This window comes from Ciona robusta, chromosome 7, assembly GCF_009617815.1.
Source record: "Ciona robusta chromosome 7, ASM961781v2".
Lineage (NCBI taxonomy): Eukaryota > Metazoa > Chordata > Ascidiacea > Phlebobranchia > Cionidae > Ciona > Ciona robusta.
In genome coordinates, this window is record NC_143241.1 from 8955436 (window position 1) to 8973615 (window position 18180).

The 18180-nt window shown below is 38.1% G+C and overlaps 4 protein-coding genes across 5 annotated transcripts; 2 read left to right on the forward strand and 2 right to left on the reverse strand.

Moving 5' to 3' along the window:
- The first annotated feature begins 6578 nt into the window (after positions 1-6578).
- Positions 6579-7504, forward strand: LOC149734566 (transmembrane protein 11, mitochondrial-like). Its single transcript, XM_089880582.1, has 2 exons — positions 6579-7009; positions 7061-7504. Exons 1-2 carry the CDS (start codon positions 6874-6876, stop codon positions 7447-7449), a joined length of 525 nt encoding a protein of 174 aa, XP_089736708.1. The 5' UTR covers positions 6579-6873; the 3' UTR covers positions 7450-7504.
- LOC149734567 (uncharacterized) lies at positions 7447-9082 on the reverse strand. 2 transcript variants are annotated; one of them, XM_089880575.1, is made up of 8 exons: positions 8949-9082; positions 8366-8894; positions 8258-8313; positions 8137-8207; positions 7910-8070; positions 7742-7856; positions 7604-7689; positions 7447-7550 (listed from the first exon to the last, which is right to left on the reverse strand). In XM_089880575.1, the coding sequence occupies exons 2-8, from the start codon at positions 8409-8411 to the stop codon at positions 7468-7470; spliced, it is 618 nt and encodes a 205-aa protein (XP_089736701.1). In that variant the 5' UTR covers positions 8412-8894; positions 8949-9082; the 3' UTR covers positions 7447-7467. The 2 variants fall into 2 exon arrangements, with proteins under 2 accessions (XP_089736701.1, XP_089736700.1); XM_089880574.1 differs by having other exon boundaries at positions 7447-7553.
- A 153-nt stretch (positions 9083-9235) lies between these two features.
- On the forward strand, positions 9236-12596 carry LOC149734568 (glutamate decarboxylase 1-like). The gene is made up of 15 exons (XM_089880541.1): positions 9236-9560; positions 9611-9673; positions 9734-9886; positions 9941-10030; positions 10089-10179; positions 10243-10349; positions 10412-10527; positions 11090-11169; positions 11233-11404; positions 11456-11599; positions 11725-11874; positions 11926-11975; positions 12049-12103; positions 12160-12249; positions 12304-12596. The coding sequence occupies exons 1-15, from the start codon at positions 9506-9508 to the stop codon at positions 12481-12483; spliced, it is 1596 nt and encodes a 531-aa protein (XP_089736667.1). The 5' UTR covers positions 9236-9505; the 3' UTR covers positions 12484-12596.
- On the reverse strand, positions 12487-15177 carry LOC149734569 (putative sodium-coupled neutral amino acid transporter 6). The gene is made up of 12 exons (XM_089880547.1): positions 14693-15177; positions 14449-14637; positions 14229-14395; positions 14094-14175; positions 13839-13980; positions 13697-13784; positions 13481-13623; positions 13250-13430; positions 13069-13193; positions 12920-13010; positions 12721-12869; positions 12487-12666 (listed from the first exon to the last, which is right to left on the reverse strand). Exons 1-12 carry the CDS (start codon positions 14722-14724, stop codon positions 12577-12579), a joined length of 1479 nt encoding a protein of 492 aa, XP_089736673.1. The 5' UTR covers positions 14725-15177; the 3' UTR covers positions 12487-12576.
- Positions 15178-18180: the final 3003 nt, after the last annotated feature.

Here is an 18180-nt window from a genome sequence, read left to right on the forward strand (position 1 = left end):
GTTGTTTTGTTATTGATGACATCACACACAATAGGATGAGTCATAATTAATAATATTGCAAAGTCATAATTTAGTCCCTATAGAAATGTTATAAATCTGCAGAGCGTGTTTATGAGGTTCTAACCATATGACGACAAGCGTAGTTTGAGACTTCCTTCCTTTATTGCCAAGCTTAGGAAAGAACTGGCAGAGCGCTAAGCTTCAGTAAGTTCATTGTTTTAGAAACTTCTCGTTACAAACTTTTAGAAACTTTGTTTCAGATTTGAAGCGGATTTTTATTCAAGTTTAAACAGGTTGGTGGTATTGGTTTGGGGGGTTTACCCCCATTATTTATATTGTGTTTGTGTTTTGATTGTTTTTGAATTTATAATAAATTAAATTTTATTTGTGGATAGTAACTTTTGTTAAGTGATTAATATGTTTGGGTGTAAATATTTTGGGCATCACTGGTATTGCGCAACACTGCTCATTTGTATTGAAGGAAATAAGATTTCAATGAAATTCTAAAATTCTAAACACGTTGCCACCAACATTATCACGTCACAATGCTACCGTAAATATCAGTATAACGTCATAATAACGATTGATATCGGCTTAAAACCCTCAATGCCTGATTAAGCTTTCAACCAATCAGAGCGCTTGTACCAACCACATTTCCCGCGCAGGAAGCCCGCCACCCCCCAGCCTTCCTCTGTCTGCTTCGCGGCTTAGTCGTTGCTTTATATTGCAACAGAGGGTACTGTGACGTGACAGTAGACCATCCAATAGCGGGTGAAGCAGTGACGTCTTTTTGCGCGGTTCGGTTTCTGTTAAATTTCGCGTTCGCTACGTTTCGACGAGGTTCGAGCGCCGAAACTTCGTAGAAAGTCAAAGGATGTCACGTGACGCCATTTTGTTTTCTCGCTTTTCTATGTGACGTCACAGATGTAGAGATTGTCCGCTCATAAGCGATAGTTGTTGTTGGTGGAAGGGCGTGTTTAGATGTAGCTTGTTGGATATTAAGCAAATTACTGTTTATCGTGGATTATATGAAGATGTAAGCTATTCTATATTGAATAGTTTGTTTCTTTGTATTAACCACGATCGACGCTTTCATCGTCACAGTGTTACGTCATGATTCTCATTATTCGCCGATACAACAAGGCGGTCCCTCAGATGGTTTCGATTCTGAAACACTCTGGCGTTCCGTCATTGGTTGTGCACGGCGCCTGCATCTCGTGCTGTATTATGTCGTCATACACGAGAACAATTGCACTCGTCTGTACCGCCCCCATGCGGATGGCGGACAACGATGGCAATGCTCCCGTGGTGGCGCTATTCATCGTTTAATTTTGACCAATCACCGCCCAGGCTTGCATTTCAAGTAAGTCACGTGACTCACTTGAAACCCAGGACCTGTTGCTGTGGTTTGGTGACGTCATCGACACGTGTGGTAATGACGTCATTATTATATGACGTCACGCCTGTGATTATAATAAATTTTGTTTTTAAGGTTTATCCGTTGGAGGGCATGGTGGAGCGACAAAATTTATCATAGAAATGTTATATATCGAAATGTTTTTCGTGCAATAAATCAAAATCAACTAATGTGACTGCTTTGTTTTAATCCAAAAAAATATTATTTGGGTAAATGGGTTTTGCAACCAAAAGTCCCCCGAAGCAAATATTACATTAGATGTCTATGTTTGCAATTGTATCAATGTGATGGCAGCACAGAAATAAAAAAAGAATATAACGCGCAACTTCCCAAAACCGTGATATATTCTTTTTTCTATTCACGCGACCGCCAACTCCGTTCCCATTTCGCTTGGTCTCCATTGTAAAAGATAGGCGCACAGTGATTTTAGGAGGTTTTAGCTGTTTATTTTAAAAACTACACTAACTATTCCAGTTTAGTTTTTGGTAGGTTAATGCTTACACTTTAGCGCTTGTATAGGAAAATTAATTATTCTATAAATTGGAAACGCCCAAACAAACGGTTTGATAGACATATATATATGTTTGGAAATATTTATTTTTCCCTATAAACTTAAATTAAGTCAAAAAACGGAAGAAAAACTACATAAAACGCCCTGGCTTCCATTGACTACTATAGTAAACGGGAACAAGTCGTGAAAATGAGAGAGTATATCATGCTCTCTCTTTAAACGACATTAGAGATCACAGAAATAAAAAAGATTAGAACGCGCATCTCCAATGTCGAGAAAGGAGACAGCATGATATACTCTCTCTCTTTCGCGGGTCGTTCCCGTTTACCATTGTAGTCAATGGAATCGAGGGCGTTTTAGGTAGTTATTCGTTTTTTGACTTAATTTAAAGTTATATTGTAAAACAACTATTTTCTAGTATATATATATTCCTAATAAACCGTTTGTTTGAAGTTTTCAATTAAATTTATTAAATAATTAAATTTCTAAAACAAGTGGTAAACTGTAAGCGTTAACCTACCAAAAACTAAACTGGCCTAATAAACTTAAGTGGTTAGTGTAGTTTTTAAAATAAACAGCTAAAACCTCCTAAAACTACTATGCGCCTATCTTTTACAATGGAGACCAAGCGAAATGGGGACGGAGTTGGCGGTCACGTGAATAGAAAAAAGAATATATCACGGTTTTGGGAAGTTGTGCGTTATATTCTTTTTTATTTCTGTGGATGGCAGTTGTTGAGCAGAGTCGTATAAACACCGAGTAGTCCAACCCATTGTTACGTAAAACACAAATTGAACGGCAATTTGGGTCCAAAATAACACAGTAGGTATAGGAAAAATGTATGTTTTTCGGTAAATTACAGAAAAACTTGGGCCTAAAAACAAATTTAAAGGTTGAAAAATGTAAAAAATATGTGTTATTTGTTTTCTGTGTCAAAAAAAGTCAAAAATTAAAATTAGAAGCGGTTAATTTGCGACATTTTAGTCATTTAATGCGGCTAAATTTATACTTTTTTTCTAAAAAATGTTTGGTAAGGTAAATAGAAGCTGTTTTACACCTTTCCACAATAGGAAAACACAAACAAAACTTAACAAGTTCGTTTAAACCCATTGCCAAAGTCACTACTTTTGCTCTATTTTGGACACACATAGACGGCAGTTGGACTACTCGGTGTTTATACGACTCTGTTGTTGAGTGCACCGCTACCAATTCTAATTTTTGACTTTTTTGACACAGAAAACAAATAACACATGTTTTTTTACATTTTTCAACCTTTAAATTTGTTTTTAGGTCCAAGTTTTTCTGTAATTTACCGAAAAACATACATTTTCCCTATACCTACTGTGTTATTTTGGACCCAAATTGCCGTTCAATTTGTGTTTTACGTAACTAGAGGTGTCCGGAGTCAGAAATTTTGGACTCCTGCTCCAATCCGACTCCGAAACTTTTGACTCCGACTCCGCTCCTGCTCCGAAATTTTTTTTAAAAATCAAATCCGACTCCGCTCCTGCTCCGAAAAAAAATTGTTTGTTTATTTAATGCAAAACTATGTTATGAAAACACAAGTCTGGTACATTATGTACATAAATTCAGATTTATTTGAACACAAGTAACAACAGTAAACTTTATAAAACACAAGTAACAACAGTATTAAAAGAACATTTATAATAAAAGTGTGGCATTTTAAAAATAACAATTATAAAACTTAAAAATTAATTGTTTTCTGCACTGTTTAAACAATAAGTGAATCTAGTGAAGAAGCAGATAATTGGGACCTCTTTTTGGAAACAGTATTCCCACAAAAACTAAATGCCCAAACTTCACTTCTCCGGCTGTCGCATTTTCTTTCTACTAATTTATTGGCTTCGTATAACTTTAAAATCTCAACTCGCTGGTTATCCATTTTGCGAATAATAACTTCTGCTCGAAACTCCTACTTTACTATCCTGTTCTGCTTTTTTAAAATACAGTAAAATCTTTAAATGACAGACAGCGCTTAATGAGGCCTTAATGGTCATTCTACTCCCATGCCCAGCGTAACAATGAGATAAGTTTCGTCACAATTCCCTGAAGGAATTGAACAATAAAGTCTCAGCCAGTTTAAATCCCATGAGATTAAGGAAATTTAGCAAAATTTACTGTGTATGTATGAAATTCCGTTAAGAAGGCATATTTAAACCCGACTCCGGCTCCGCTCCGGCTCCTGTTTATTTTAATTTTTTACGACTCCGGCTCCGCTCCGGCTAGGCCAAATGTAGCCGGAGTCCGGCTCCTGTAGGAGTCCGACTCCGGCTCGTGGACACCTCTATACGTAACAATGGGTTGGACTAGTCGGTATTTCTATGGCTCTGGTTGAGTGTCACCATTGTTTCGGGGACGAAATAATTGATCTAAGCTTTGTCATTCAGGGGTTAAGTTTGTGTTTAGTGGAGAAAGAAACGAATGTTGTTCGGTGGGTCAGGTTTGCCCTAACAACCAGTTTTGTTTATAAAATTTACTTTCTAAATAAACTTAGAATAAGTTAACCAGACATGTGTGGTGGCTATTGTTGGATTTCATGTTTAAACGATCGGAAATAACATTAATTGTAAGATTCGTAGTAATCGTAATCGACGGTACATTCGCCCATTTATTATTTTGAATTACGTAAAAGGTGTTAGACTTGATATATTTATACCAAAGTTTGTAACTCTAAATTTTTAATTTGCCGACTGCCATAGTTGTCAAACATAGGGAACCTCATTGATTAATGTGGTAAATGCAATATACTTTGGCTCTGCTTGTTTGTATAGACACCTAACAGCAGGGTAAAAGCTGGGGTGACATTGTTAAAATACAGTTACACTCATAGTTGTCAAACATAGGAAACCTCATTGATTAATGTGGTGAATGCAATATACTTTGGCTCTGCTTGTTTGTATAGACACCTAACAGCAGGGTAAAAGCTGGGGTGACATTGTTAAAATACAGTTACACTCATAGTTGTCAAACATAGGGAACCTCATTGATTAATGTGGTGAATGCAATATACTTTGGCTCTGCTTGTTTGTATAGACACCTAACAGCAGTGTAAAAGCTGGAGTGACATTGTTAAAATACAGTTACACTCATAGTTGTCAAACATAGGGAACCTCATTGATTAATGTGGTGAATGCAATATGCTTTGGCTCTGCTTGTTTGTATAGACACCTAACAGCAGGGTAAAAGCTGGAGTGACATTGTTAAAATACAGTTACACTCATAGTTGTCAAACATAGGGAACCTCATTGATTAATGTGGTGAATGCAATATGCTTTGGCTCTGCTTGTTTGTATAGACACCTAACAGCAGGGTGAAACCTAGGGTGACATTGTTAAAATACAGTTACACTCATAGTTGTCAAACATAGGGAACCTCATTGATTAATGTGGTGAATGCAATATACTTTGGCTCTGCTTGTTTGTATAGACACCTAGCAGCAGGGTGAAACCTGGGGTGACATTGTTAAAATACAGTTACACTCATAGTTGTCAAACATAGGGAACCTCATTGATTAATGTGGTGAATGCAATATACTTTGGCTCTGCTTGTTTGTATAGACACCTAACAGCAGGGTAAAAGCTGGAGTGACATTGTTAAAATACAGTTACACTCATAGTTGTCAAACATAGGGAACCTCATTGATTAATGTGGTGAATGCAATATGCTTTGGCTCTGCTTGTTTGTATAGACACCTAACAGCAGAGTAAAACCTGGGGTGACATTGTTAAAATACAGTTACACTCATAGTTGTCAAACATAGGGAACCTCATTGATTAATGTGGTGAATGCAATATACTTTGGCTCTGCTTGTTTGTATAGACACCTAACAGCAGGGTAAAAGCTGGGGTGACATTGTTAAAATACAGTTACACTCATAGTTGTCAAACATAGGGAACCTCATTGATTAATGTGGTGAATGCAATATACTTTGGCTCTGCTTGTTTGTATAGACACCTAACAGCAGGGTAAAAGCTGGGGTGACATTGTTAAAATACAGTTACACTCATAGTTGTCAAACATAGGAAACCTCATTGATTAATGTGGTGAATGCAATATACTTTGGCTCTGCTTGTTTGTATAGACACCTAACAGCAGGGTAAAAGCTGGGGTGACATTGTTAAAATACAGTTACACTCATAGTTGTCAAACATAGGGAATCTCATTGATTAATGTGGTGAATGCAATATACTTTGGCTCTGCTTGTTTGTATAGACACCTAACAGCAGGGTGAAACCTAGGGTGACATTGTTAAAATACAGTTACACTCATAGTTGTCAAACATAGGGAACCTCATTGATTAATGTGGTGAATGCAATATACTTTGGCTCTGCTTGTTTGTATAGACACCTAACAGCAGGGTAAAAGCTGGGGTGACATTGTTAAAATACAGTTACACTCATAGTTGTCAAACATAGGGAACCTCATTGATTAATGTGGTGAATGCAATATACTTTGGCTCTGCTTGTTTGTATAGACACCTAACAGCAGGGTAAAAGCTGGGGTGACATTGTTAAAATACAGTTACACTCATAGTTGTCAAACATAGGAAACCTCATTGATTAATGTGGTGAATGCAATATACTTTGGCTCTGCTTGTTTGTATAGACACCTAACAGCAGGGTAAAAGCTGGGGTGACATTGTTAAAATACAGTTACACTCATAGTTGTCAAACATAGGGAATCTCATTGATTAATGTGGTGAATGCAATATACTTTGGCTCTGCTTGTTTGTATAGACAATTAGTCATAATGTAAAATAAAGGTTGTTCTTGTGAAATGGATTAATATGGTTCATAAATAAAGTTGCATACAAGCAGCTTACATGGTGTTTAGATCATGTACTACACACATGAAATAATTTTGGTCTTAGATTTCGAGATTCAAGACCTGATAGTAAAATGTGATTTATTTTGTTTTGAATTAAATGGATTTGGTTGAAACAACGAGAGTTATTCGCGAGATTTATAACGAAGGAAATCCCCAAGAAAAGTTTGAATACGAACTTGAATGTGCATTGGAGGCAAAAGTAGATTACATCGTCATTGAGCCGACAAAACTAGGTTTGTTTTTGTTATTTTATTTAAACAAACAATGATCAAGTTATTGTGCAGGGGAAGAGACATCCCGTTGGGTTAGAGTTGGCAACTGTCTTCATAAAACATCCGTAATATCTGGATTATTATCCCTTGTGTTACCCCGTGTGTTTCCCGAGACCCCGGTGGACCTTGAACTAATCGTTGGCATTCCAACTGCTGTACTGAGTGTAGCTTGTACAGCATTATACGGGATATCATGGCAGTTTGACCCATGCTGCAAATATCAAGTGACTGTTAATAGTCGAGAATTATCGAAACTAAATGTTCAAAATTTAACAAATTCCTCTCCTGTTGTTCTTGTTAGACGCGATGATAAATATCGAAAAACTTTGCATAATTTTGTTTCTTTTCTCGCTGGAATTCAGTTGCTTCGAACACTGGATAATGTTTGGCGAACACGGTAAAATCATTCAAATCGTTTATTAAGAAAATGTTGCATCAATAAATTGTTTTATTTCATCTGCTTGGCTGTCGTCTTTAAGCATTAGGTCCAAGTTTGTTTTATCTGCTGTAATTGAGAGTTTAATTTCAATTTAATGATAATTTATAAAGTTTAACCTTTTTCCTTTGGCATTGAGTGTTCGTCAGCAATCTCATTGGTCGAAACCAGGTCACGTGATGAATTATGCTTGGTGGAAATTTTACTAAATATAAAAAACATTAAACAAAACTTTTAACCAAGTATTCCTAATTTACTTTCTTTGTTTTTTCCTTAAACATTCTCTTTTTTCTTCTCTTGCAAGACACGAATCGAGGTGAAAATTAATTTGATTCTTTGCGACAAAACTTTCACACGAGGGACATAAAACTTCTGTCGTGAATTAATATCAAACAATGCTCATTGTTAACTTAATTGTTACATACTTTTTCTCCCCGGACTATATTTACATGTCACAACAGGTTGTATGACATCACAATGCCCCATAAACAAGTCAATACTATGAACTGAAGTTTGTGCTTCAGAAATTATTTCTTTGTATTTTTTCTCTAAATTAACTTGGCTGGGGTTGATTTGGTGCGTTGGTCTGGAACAGCATAAGTTTAAAATGCAAAGATTTATTTTAAGATAGGATGATTATTTGAAGTTTTACCTTTTATTTTGTAAACATTTGATAAATTGTTGAATAATTATGTTTGGTACAATTTGAGATGAAGAATATTTCTGCAACAAATCTTATTTTTATTGTTTTTTCATTTGTTTTATATATTTACCTTCTTACAAATCACACACGATTGTCGATCGTTGCGTTCAATGCATGATGAACAAACTAAAACAAAGATATTGAAATGTGCGTTTAAAGATTAAACATAAATACTCACAATTATGCGAACCAGAGCCATAGAAATACCGAGTAGTCCAACCCATTGTTACGTAAAACACAAATTGAACGGCTATTTGGGTCCAAAATAACACAGTAGGTATAGGGAAAATGTATGTTTTTCGGTAAATTACAAAAAAACTTGGGCCTAAAAACAAATTTAAAGGTTGAAAAATGTAAAAAACATGTGTTATTTGTTTTTTGTTTCAAAAAAAGTCAAAAATTAGAATTAGAAGCGGTTGATTTGCGACATTTTAGTCATTTAATGCGGCTAAATTTATACATTTTTTCTAAAAAATGTTTGGTAAGGTAAATAGAAGCTGTTTTATACCTTCCCACAATAGGAAAACACAAACAAAACTTAACAAGTTCGTTTAAACCCTTTGTCAAAGTCACCACTTTAGCTCTATTTTGGACACACATAGACGGCAGTTGGACTACTCGGTGTTTATACGACTCTGATGCGAACATGGCACCAACATTACGGGATCCTTGAAACATTCGCCGCAGATTTCGCATTTTAACAAATCCTGGAAAATATTGAGTTAGTTTAAAATCTTTGTGAAATACTCAACTTTTTTTACCTTTAAATCCATTGTATCGAATCAGGGTATTTCCCATGAACGTCGTATTCCAGAATGTTAATATGACGTCACGTCACAACAAAATGGATTCTAAAATATGACGTAAATGTCATGGCAACATAGATGTTTAAACATGTGTTTATTATTAAGATATCTATGTTGAAACCGCTACCATATTTCGCACTGACAATTGATTGTTACGTCATAAACGTGATTGATGATTCTAGTTAGCGATTGTCTTTAAAACAATCGATAATAATGGAAGATTATTTATTAGCTAATGGGTACTTTGACGTAACAGAACTACTGGTAAAGAGCTATTGTTGATTTTAGAATTGTATTTTTTGTCATTTAAATGAATAATTTATTGGCACGCGGCAAAATCCAAATGAATATGTTCCCATGAGAGGCGGTATTTATTATTCGGACATGGATTCGCAATTAACCCACAATGCGACTAATTCATGCGTAATAAAGCTTGTCTTAGCGGAAAATTGCCTTTTTTCTGCCTCCTCTATATAAGATGATATACGTAACAATGCATATTATTCGCGAAGATGCAGAAACAATCGGCTTGGAGGTTCCGAAGTTCGAGTGTCGGGCTTATTAAAGGTTTGTTTATAACGTAATAATGATGGATTGTTAATTTTGATTGTTTTCAGTTGAACCAAACAATGATGATTATTCCATGAACAATGGAGATTTTGAAAACTCTTCTTCGGCAGGTGAAATATCACGTCATAAAGTCCAATATGACATAATGATAATTAATATGTTTGGTCCAGATTTACTTCCTTTTGGAAAATCTGATGAAAAAACTCAACTTTTCTTAAAAGAAATTTTCGAAATACTTTTAAAATATATTTCGAAAAGTTTTGACCGAAAATGTAAGATTCTTGATTTTCACCATCCACATCAGTTGTTGGAGGGGATTGAAGGTAATAATGGTGGGTTGTGATGTCATAATATGGTGGTGATTGTTGTTTTTTAAGGATTTTCATTGAATATAAATGGTGAAGCCGAGTCATTGGAACAAATACTGGTGGATTGTAGAGACACTTTAAAGTATGGGGTTAAAACTGGTACGGTGAATATATTTGCTAATATATTGTTTCTATTATTTATATATTATTTCTATAGGCCACCCTCGATTTTTCAACCAACTAAGCAGCGGACTTGACATTGTTTCGCTCGCTGCTGATTGGGTGACGTCGACGGCTAACACTAATATGTAAGTGTGATGTCATAATGTAAGTGTGATGTCATAATATAACTGTTTGTTGCATCGATAAAGGTTCACATTTGAAATAGCTCCTGTGTTTATTTTAATGGAAGACGTGATTATTAAACGCATGATGAAAATAATTGGATGGGAAAACATAGACGGAATATTTTCACCAGGTAGCGATGATTTATATAGAAATAATATAATGATGATTTCATCTATAGAAACAACATTACAGGTGGTTCAATCAACAATCTATATTCTGTGATGTTGGCACGCCATAAAATAATGCCGGATGTCAAACATAGCGGCTTGCGAGGATTTCCACAATTAGTCATGTTTCAATCTAAGCATGTGAGTTGTTCTGTTCTTATGTGTAGGTAGCATGGGTGTTGGTATATATATGATAGCATGGGTGTTGGTATATATATGATAGCATGGGTGTTGGTATATATATGATAACATGGGTGTTGGTATATTTATGATAACATGGGTGTTGGTACATATATTGTAGCATGGGTGTTGGTATATATATATGGTAACATGAGTGTTGGTAGATATATGATAACATGGGTGTTGGTATATATATGATAGCATGGGTGTTGGTATATATATGGTAACATGGGTGTTGGTATATATATGGTAACATGGGTGTTGGTATATATATGATAACATGGGTGTTGGTATATATATGATAACATGGGTGTTGGTAGATATATGATAACATGGGTGTTGGTATATATATGATAACATGGGTGTTGGTATATATATGATAACATGGGTGTTGGTATATATATGATAACATGGGTGTTGGTATATATATGGTAACATGGTATGGTAACATGGGTTGGAGTTTATATACAATATATTAGATTGTGTGAACTACTACATCAAATTTGTAACATTAATATTCCAGGCACATTATTCCAACAAACGACCAGCAGCGATTCTCGGGATTGGTTTGAACAATTGTATCGACATTGAAGTAGATGAAAGGTGATGTCATAATCATGTTTGTGATGTCATAACCCTAAAATTGTTTACATTATGACATCACAGAGGGCATATGAAACCGGAAGATCTTGAATTAAAGATCCTCCAATCAAAGTTGGATGGTAAAGTTCCTTTTTATGTAACGGCCACGGCGGGAACCACTGTTCGAGGAGCTTTTGATGAAATTGTAAAAATATCAGAAGTTTGTAAGAAATATAAGATCTGGCTTCATGTGGATGTAAGTTAATAATGCTCATTGTTCAACCATTGTGACATCATTGTTATAAAGGCTGCCTGGGGAGGAGCAGTTATGATGTCACAGAAACATCGACACCTAGTGGCAGGAATTGAAATGTCGGATTCGGTGACGTGGAACCCCCATAAGATGGTTGGGGTCGTCTTGCAATGTTCGATGTTTTTGACAAAACATAAGGTATTGTGATGTCATTATTACAAAACATAAGGTATTGTGATGTCATTATTACAAAACATAAGGTATTGTGATGTCATTATCACGAAACATAAGGTATTGTGATGTCATTATCATGTTTATTCCAGAGGCTTCTAGAATCCTGTAACAACATGCGAGCTGATTATTTGTTTCAACAAGATAAGCATTATGACATCACATATGATACTGGTGACAAAACAATCCAATGTGGTCGACATGTTGACGTTTTTAAATTATGGTTGTCATGGAGAGCAAAGGTGATTGTGATGTCATAATGAAATTATTATGTAATAATGGCTGTATTGTAGGGAGACAAAGGGTTTTGTCATCATGTTGAAAGATGCATAGAGCTTGCAAGGTATTGTGATGTCATACCATTATTGTGATGTCACAACGTTATTGTGATGTCATAAACAATAATTTATTTTTAGATATTTGGTTCGAAAAATCAAGAAAACTCCAGGATTTCAACTTGTGTTCCAGGAGGTAATATTATTTTTATGTTGTTTTCATGTTTGTTTTATAATATTTCCATGTTTCAGCCGGAATATTCGAACGTATGTTTCTGGTATTACCCTCCATCTATTCGAAATATTTGCGACGAAGTGATCAAAAATGAAAAACTTGGAAAAGTAAGTCAATTGTCATAATAAGGTTATATGTTGCTTCACATTATGACATCACAGGTAGCCCCGATAATTAAATCCCGAATGATGGAACGAGGCTCGATTATGATTGGCTATCAACCCTTGGGGTCAAAGGTCAACTTCTTCCGGTGTGTCATTAGCAATTGCGCTGTTAATTACGACGACATTGATTTTATGGTGGGCGAGATTGAACGACTCGGACACGACATTGATATGTAACAATGTTCTTTGTTTGTTCTTTATTTATTTGTTACGTAACAATCAACATCACTGTGGAGTTTATTATTACACCATAATCGTTGTAAATTAAATCTACGAAGTGGATTGCGCAATCCATCCAGCTATTATGAGGGCCATGCTTAGAATCATAAAGCCGACTCCGATAACCACCAACACCAGGCACTAGAGGGAGATAAAGGGTTAGTATCATACATGGGGAAACCCCTATATAGTTACTATTATTTTCTTGGTTGAGAGGAGATGGCCTGGTCCGATACGGAGATAGAACAGCGAAGGGAGTATAATCACCAACATGGAAGCGCACGTGGCGCCAGCAAACCCGAACACTTCACGAATCGTCGGGACAAAAATCACCAGTATGTTCGCTGCAAACAATCGGGGTTATTATGACGTCATAAATGATATAATAGGTTACTTGTTGTGAGAATAATGAGCATTATGACGATGTGACGTATCCATGAAAATGGTTTGTTCTCGAACAATAGCATGACAATTGACTTCCTTGCCTGAAACGTGTTATACGTTGTTGTTACGTCATAATTACGATTGTGACGTCATTATTACCGGATAATGCAACAATGGCGTGGAGAATATGACGCAAATAAGAACCATTATCCTTGATATTAGAATAATGACGTTTGTTGGGTCATAAGCGCTGTACATAAGAAGTAGTTCTGGTCCTACAGCGCCTGTTGGTGGATGAGTTGGTTATAAATAGAAACCGCTAGGTGTCAGTGTTACTCACTATAGAATGTAAGATATCCGAACACAGCAGCGAGAAAATAAAGAAGAAAAACATTTATGATGGAAATTGCTGCAACTCTGAGCATTCTTCCTTTGGTGGGGTTGGTTAGTTCAGTGTATATTGGTAATACTGATGCGTGACACTGGAACGCGAATACCATTGTCGGCATCGCGTAAGCGCTCTGTGGATAATGGGTTTATTACGTCATATTTAACACATTTCACCTCTGACCTTATTGTTCCACGTCACAACTTTGACGTCACAGGTTTGGGATCGCAAGCCTTCCTCGAATTCAACAAAAATATCCGAGGTTCTCGAATGACAAACCTCGGTTATTACGTCATCATTTGAATGTGTGACGTTTGAATATGTTTCTGTGATGTGAAAACAATTATTGGATAATGCGGATGTACGTTGATTTGTTTTATGAAGGTATAATGAACTCACCGATAATAGTTGGTTGTGTGACGTTTGTATCGACCATTGTTTCATTCACTCTGATTGGACAAGGAATTATAAATTTTTCAGCCACAATCTAAAAAATGGCATTGTGACATCACTATGTTGTTTCAACGTAACAATAACTTACGACGCAAGTGAAGAATATCATACAGAGCATCGCGAAACCGCTGGTGTAGCCCAGAAATCCAATGTTACGCGCTGCAGCGAGGGGCATTATGATAATTACTGTAACCATTATCATCAAGATGTCGCCGTTTAAATACCAATCTCTGTATATAGTAAGTATTATGACGTCATGGTAAGTATTATGATGTCATGATAAGTGTTATGATGTCATGGTAAGTATTATGACGTCATTGTTAGTATTATGACGTATACTTACGTAGCGCATTCGTCAGCTCCAACAATAACTCGAATAACTTCTGGTAGTTCATATTTAACGATGAATAAGAAACTACACATAGCTGTAATATATGAAGATTAATTCAATGTTTTTATTGATTAAATGTAACTTTACCGCCCAACGTATGAATAAATATATTAAGGATTGTAACGATTTTGCCTCCAGTTCCAAACGCAGCTTTTCCAATCGCTTCGTATGACGAATTTCCGGTATAGTCGCACATATCAACCAACAACCTTATGCTGTTGAACGCGAGCCCAGATACCGCAACCAACATTATGCTGTGACGTCATATACAGGTTTGTGACGTATATAAATATGTTTGATAACTTACGAGAACAATGCGACGCCAAGATTTCTCACAGCATTCGCCAACCCCAATATGCCGCTACCAAGTATAGCATTCATAAGATTGAAAATACACAACGGCATAGAAGCGGTTGTTCCTTCATAATTGCTCATACGACGTTCACGCAACGCCGTCTTTTCCTCAACGCTTAACCGCGGTTTATTAAACGAATTCCTGAAACCATTCATGCGTTAAACAATGATCATTATGACGTTATGATGACGCTTACCCACGTGTGTACTTCATTTCCATCTTGCTCATTCTGAATATGACGTAACAATAACACAAGCAAGCAACTGTGAGCTAACAATGAAACTTCTAGAATGCAGCGTCTGGTACTAGAACGAATAGTTTCCGCAACAATTGTTCTTTACTGTGACGTGACAGTAACGCCCCCTCGAGGCCTAAACGTCTACTCAGCCAAACACATGGCATTGTCTTGTCATAACTGCTGCGCGTTTATTCAACTCTTACACCTGACAATTATGACGTCACATTCCTATATGCTTGCATTATGACGTAACTTCCCTATATTCTTAAATTCCATTGTTTTGTTAATGGCAACGAACACGCGATTAGAATTCAACGAATACTCGCGCGTTTCTATTCATACGTCACAATGGCCGTTTGTGACGTGCGTGAGAAGTTCTATGACGAGGCAATGATTGAATTACAAACAGCGCGCGACGTCGCGATAACCTCGAGTTAAAAATTAAACCTCAATCAACAGCGTTGCACAAACACCTAGTATTAGTGGCACAATAACAATACATGGGGAGTTTGCACGCCAACTGTTTTAACCGCTGAATTGCAATAATGAAAACCGCATGGTGGCGTAATGTGACTCACAACAGCTCCAACAAACAAAAAAAAGTTTCAAAAAATTGTGTTTTGTAATTTTATATATTTTGTTGTATATATATTTGACAAACTTGTTACTTGTTGCTTCAGGTTTGCTACCATTGGCGCTGTGGTAGAGTTAGGTCGTCTGCATAAACACGTGGTAACTTATAAGCGGGCACGAGGTGTATGAAACAGAACACCCGTGTTATAACGACTGTCGTTGTCCCGACATGCAAGGATAAAGAAGTTTCATAAACCGGCGGCCGTGGCATAGTGGTTAACGCGCCTGCCTGTAACCCAGAGGTAATGGAATCAAGGCTCGTCGCTCCTACCATTGTGGGTGTATGTGTTCTTGGGCAAGACACTTAACGGCAATTGCTCCAACCCAGTGGTCACTAATGGGTTGTCCAAATTATCAGTCAAAAATTGGCTGGGAAAATTCTGTAAGTCCCCATAATTAATCTGTTTACCCTCTGTGTGATCACCTGTTTAAATATTATGACTTGCTTGTTTGATCTAACCATAAGATTTAGTTGAAAACAACTTTCTAGTTTAATTGCTCACGCACGCCCTCTACAGTTTGTATGTACAGAAAATATAAACCGCTAGAGAAAGTTCTGCATGGGGAGTCGTAAACATTGGATGAGTTAATTAATAATAATATTACCTTTGTTTAATCCATTCCTCACAAAATCGGTATTGGTTATTTTTGCTCCCTTATTGATAAACATATTGTAAACTCTGTTATGCCACACGTGGTACATATGCATTTTACTCACAACCCAATTTCTCAAAAACGTGGTCGAAAAAATTGTTTAGTTTTCCAATTACTTAATCCGTCTTAATCTGCTTTAATTATTTATATTACTGCAAGAGGTATGGGAATATTTAAAAGGCGTTATATTGAGTGTTATAATATATTTGTAGATATCACAGTACTAACACTTCAGAATATTGGTTGGGAAGATTATGTAAGTATATTTATTTTAGTTATTTCACCTTAATCTGCCAATATTATTCATCATACAGCACAAGTTATGGGTTTGGGTTAGGAGTCAGGGGTTAACCTTAGGTTAGGTGTAAGGGGTTAGGGGGTTTTAGGAGTTAAGGGTTTTATGGGTTTAGGGGTTAGGGGGTTTTAGGAGTTAAGGGTTTCATGGGTTTGGGGGTTAGGGGTTGGGGGTTAGGGGGGTTAGTGAAGGTTAGGGGTTAGGGGTAGGGTTATAGGTTAGGGGTTGGGGGTTGGGGGTAAGGGTTAGGGGTTAGGGGTTAGGGGTTGGGGGTTGGGGGTTGGGGTTGGGGTTAGGGGTTAGGGTTAGGGTTAGGGTTAGGGGTTAGGGTTAGGGGTTAGGGGTTAGGGGTTAGGGGTTAGGGTTAGGGGTTAGGGTTAGGGGTTAGGGTTAGGGGTTAGGGGTTAGGGGTTAGGGTTAGGGGTTAGGGGTTAGGGTTAGGGTTAGGGGTTAGGGGTTAGGGGTTAGGGTTAGGGTTAGGGTTAGGGTTAGGGTTAGGGGTTAGGGGTTAGGGGTTAGGGGTTAGGGTTAGGGGTTAGGGTTAGGGTTAGGGGTTAGGGTTAGGGTTAGGGTTAGGGGTTAGGGGTTAGGGGTTAGGGTTAGGGGTTAGGGTTAGGGGTTAGGGGTTAGGGGTTAGGGGTTAGGGGTTAGGGGTTAGGGGTTAGGGGTTAGGGGTTAGGGGTTAGGGGTTAGGGGTTAGGGGTTAGGGGTTAGGGGTTAGGGTTAGGGGTTAGGGTTAGGGTTAGGGGTTAGGGGTTAGGGGTTAGGGTTAGGGGTTAGGGGTTAGGGGTTAGGGGTTAGGGGTTAGGGGTTAGGGGTTAGGGGTTAGGGGTTAGGGTTAGGGGTTAGGGGTTAGGGGTTAGGGGTTAGGGGTTAGGGGTTAGGGGGTTAGGGGTTAGGGGTTAGGGTTAGGGGTTAGGGGTTAGGGGTTAGGGGTTAGGGTTAGGGGTTAGGGGTTAGGGGTTAGGGTTAGGGGTTAGGGGTTAGGGTTAGGGGTTAGGGTTAGGGGTTAGGGTTAGGTTAGGGTTAGGGGTTAGGGGTTAGGGTTAGGGGTTAGGGGTTAGGGTTAGGGTTAGGGTTAGGGGTTAGGGTTAGGGGTTAGGGTTAGGGTTAGGGTTAGGGGTTAGGGGTTAGGGTTAGGGGTTAGGGTTAGGGTTAGGGGTTAGGGTTAGGGTTAGGGTTAGGGGTTAGGGTTAGGGGGGTTAGGGTTAGGGTTAGGGTTAGGGGTTAGGGGTTAGGGTTAGGGGTTAGGGGTTAGGGGTTAGGGTTAGGGGTTAGGGTTAGGGGTTAGGGGTTAGGGTTAGGGGTTAGGGTTAGGGGTTAGGGGTTAGGGGTTAGGGTTAGGGTTAGGGTTAGGGGTTAGGGTTAGGGGTTAGGGTTAGGGTTAGTTAGGGTTAGGTAGGTTAGGGTTAGGGGTTAGGGTTAGGGTTAGGGTTAGGGGTTAGGGGTTAGGGTTAGGGGTTAGGGGTTAGGGGTTAGGGGTTAGGGGTTAGGGGTTAGGGGTTAGGGTTAGGGTTAGGGGTTAGGGGTTAGGGTTAGGGGTTAGGGGTTAGGGGTTAGGGGTTAGGGTTAGGGGTTAGGGGTTAGGGGTTAGGGGTTAGGGTTAGGGTTAGGGGTTAGGGTTAGGGGTTAGGGGTTAGGGGTTAGGGGTTAGGGGTTAGGGTTAGGGTTAGGGGTTAGGGGTTAGGGTTAGGGGTTAGGGGTTAGGGTTAGGGGTTAGGGTTAGGGTTAGGGGTTAGGGTTAGGGTTAGGGGTTAGGGTTAGGGTTAGGTTAGGGGTTAGGGGTTAGGGGTTAGGGGTTAGGGTTAGGGGTTAGGGTTAGGGTTAGGTTAGGGGTTAGGGTTAGGGTTAGGGGTTAGGGTTA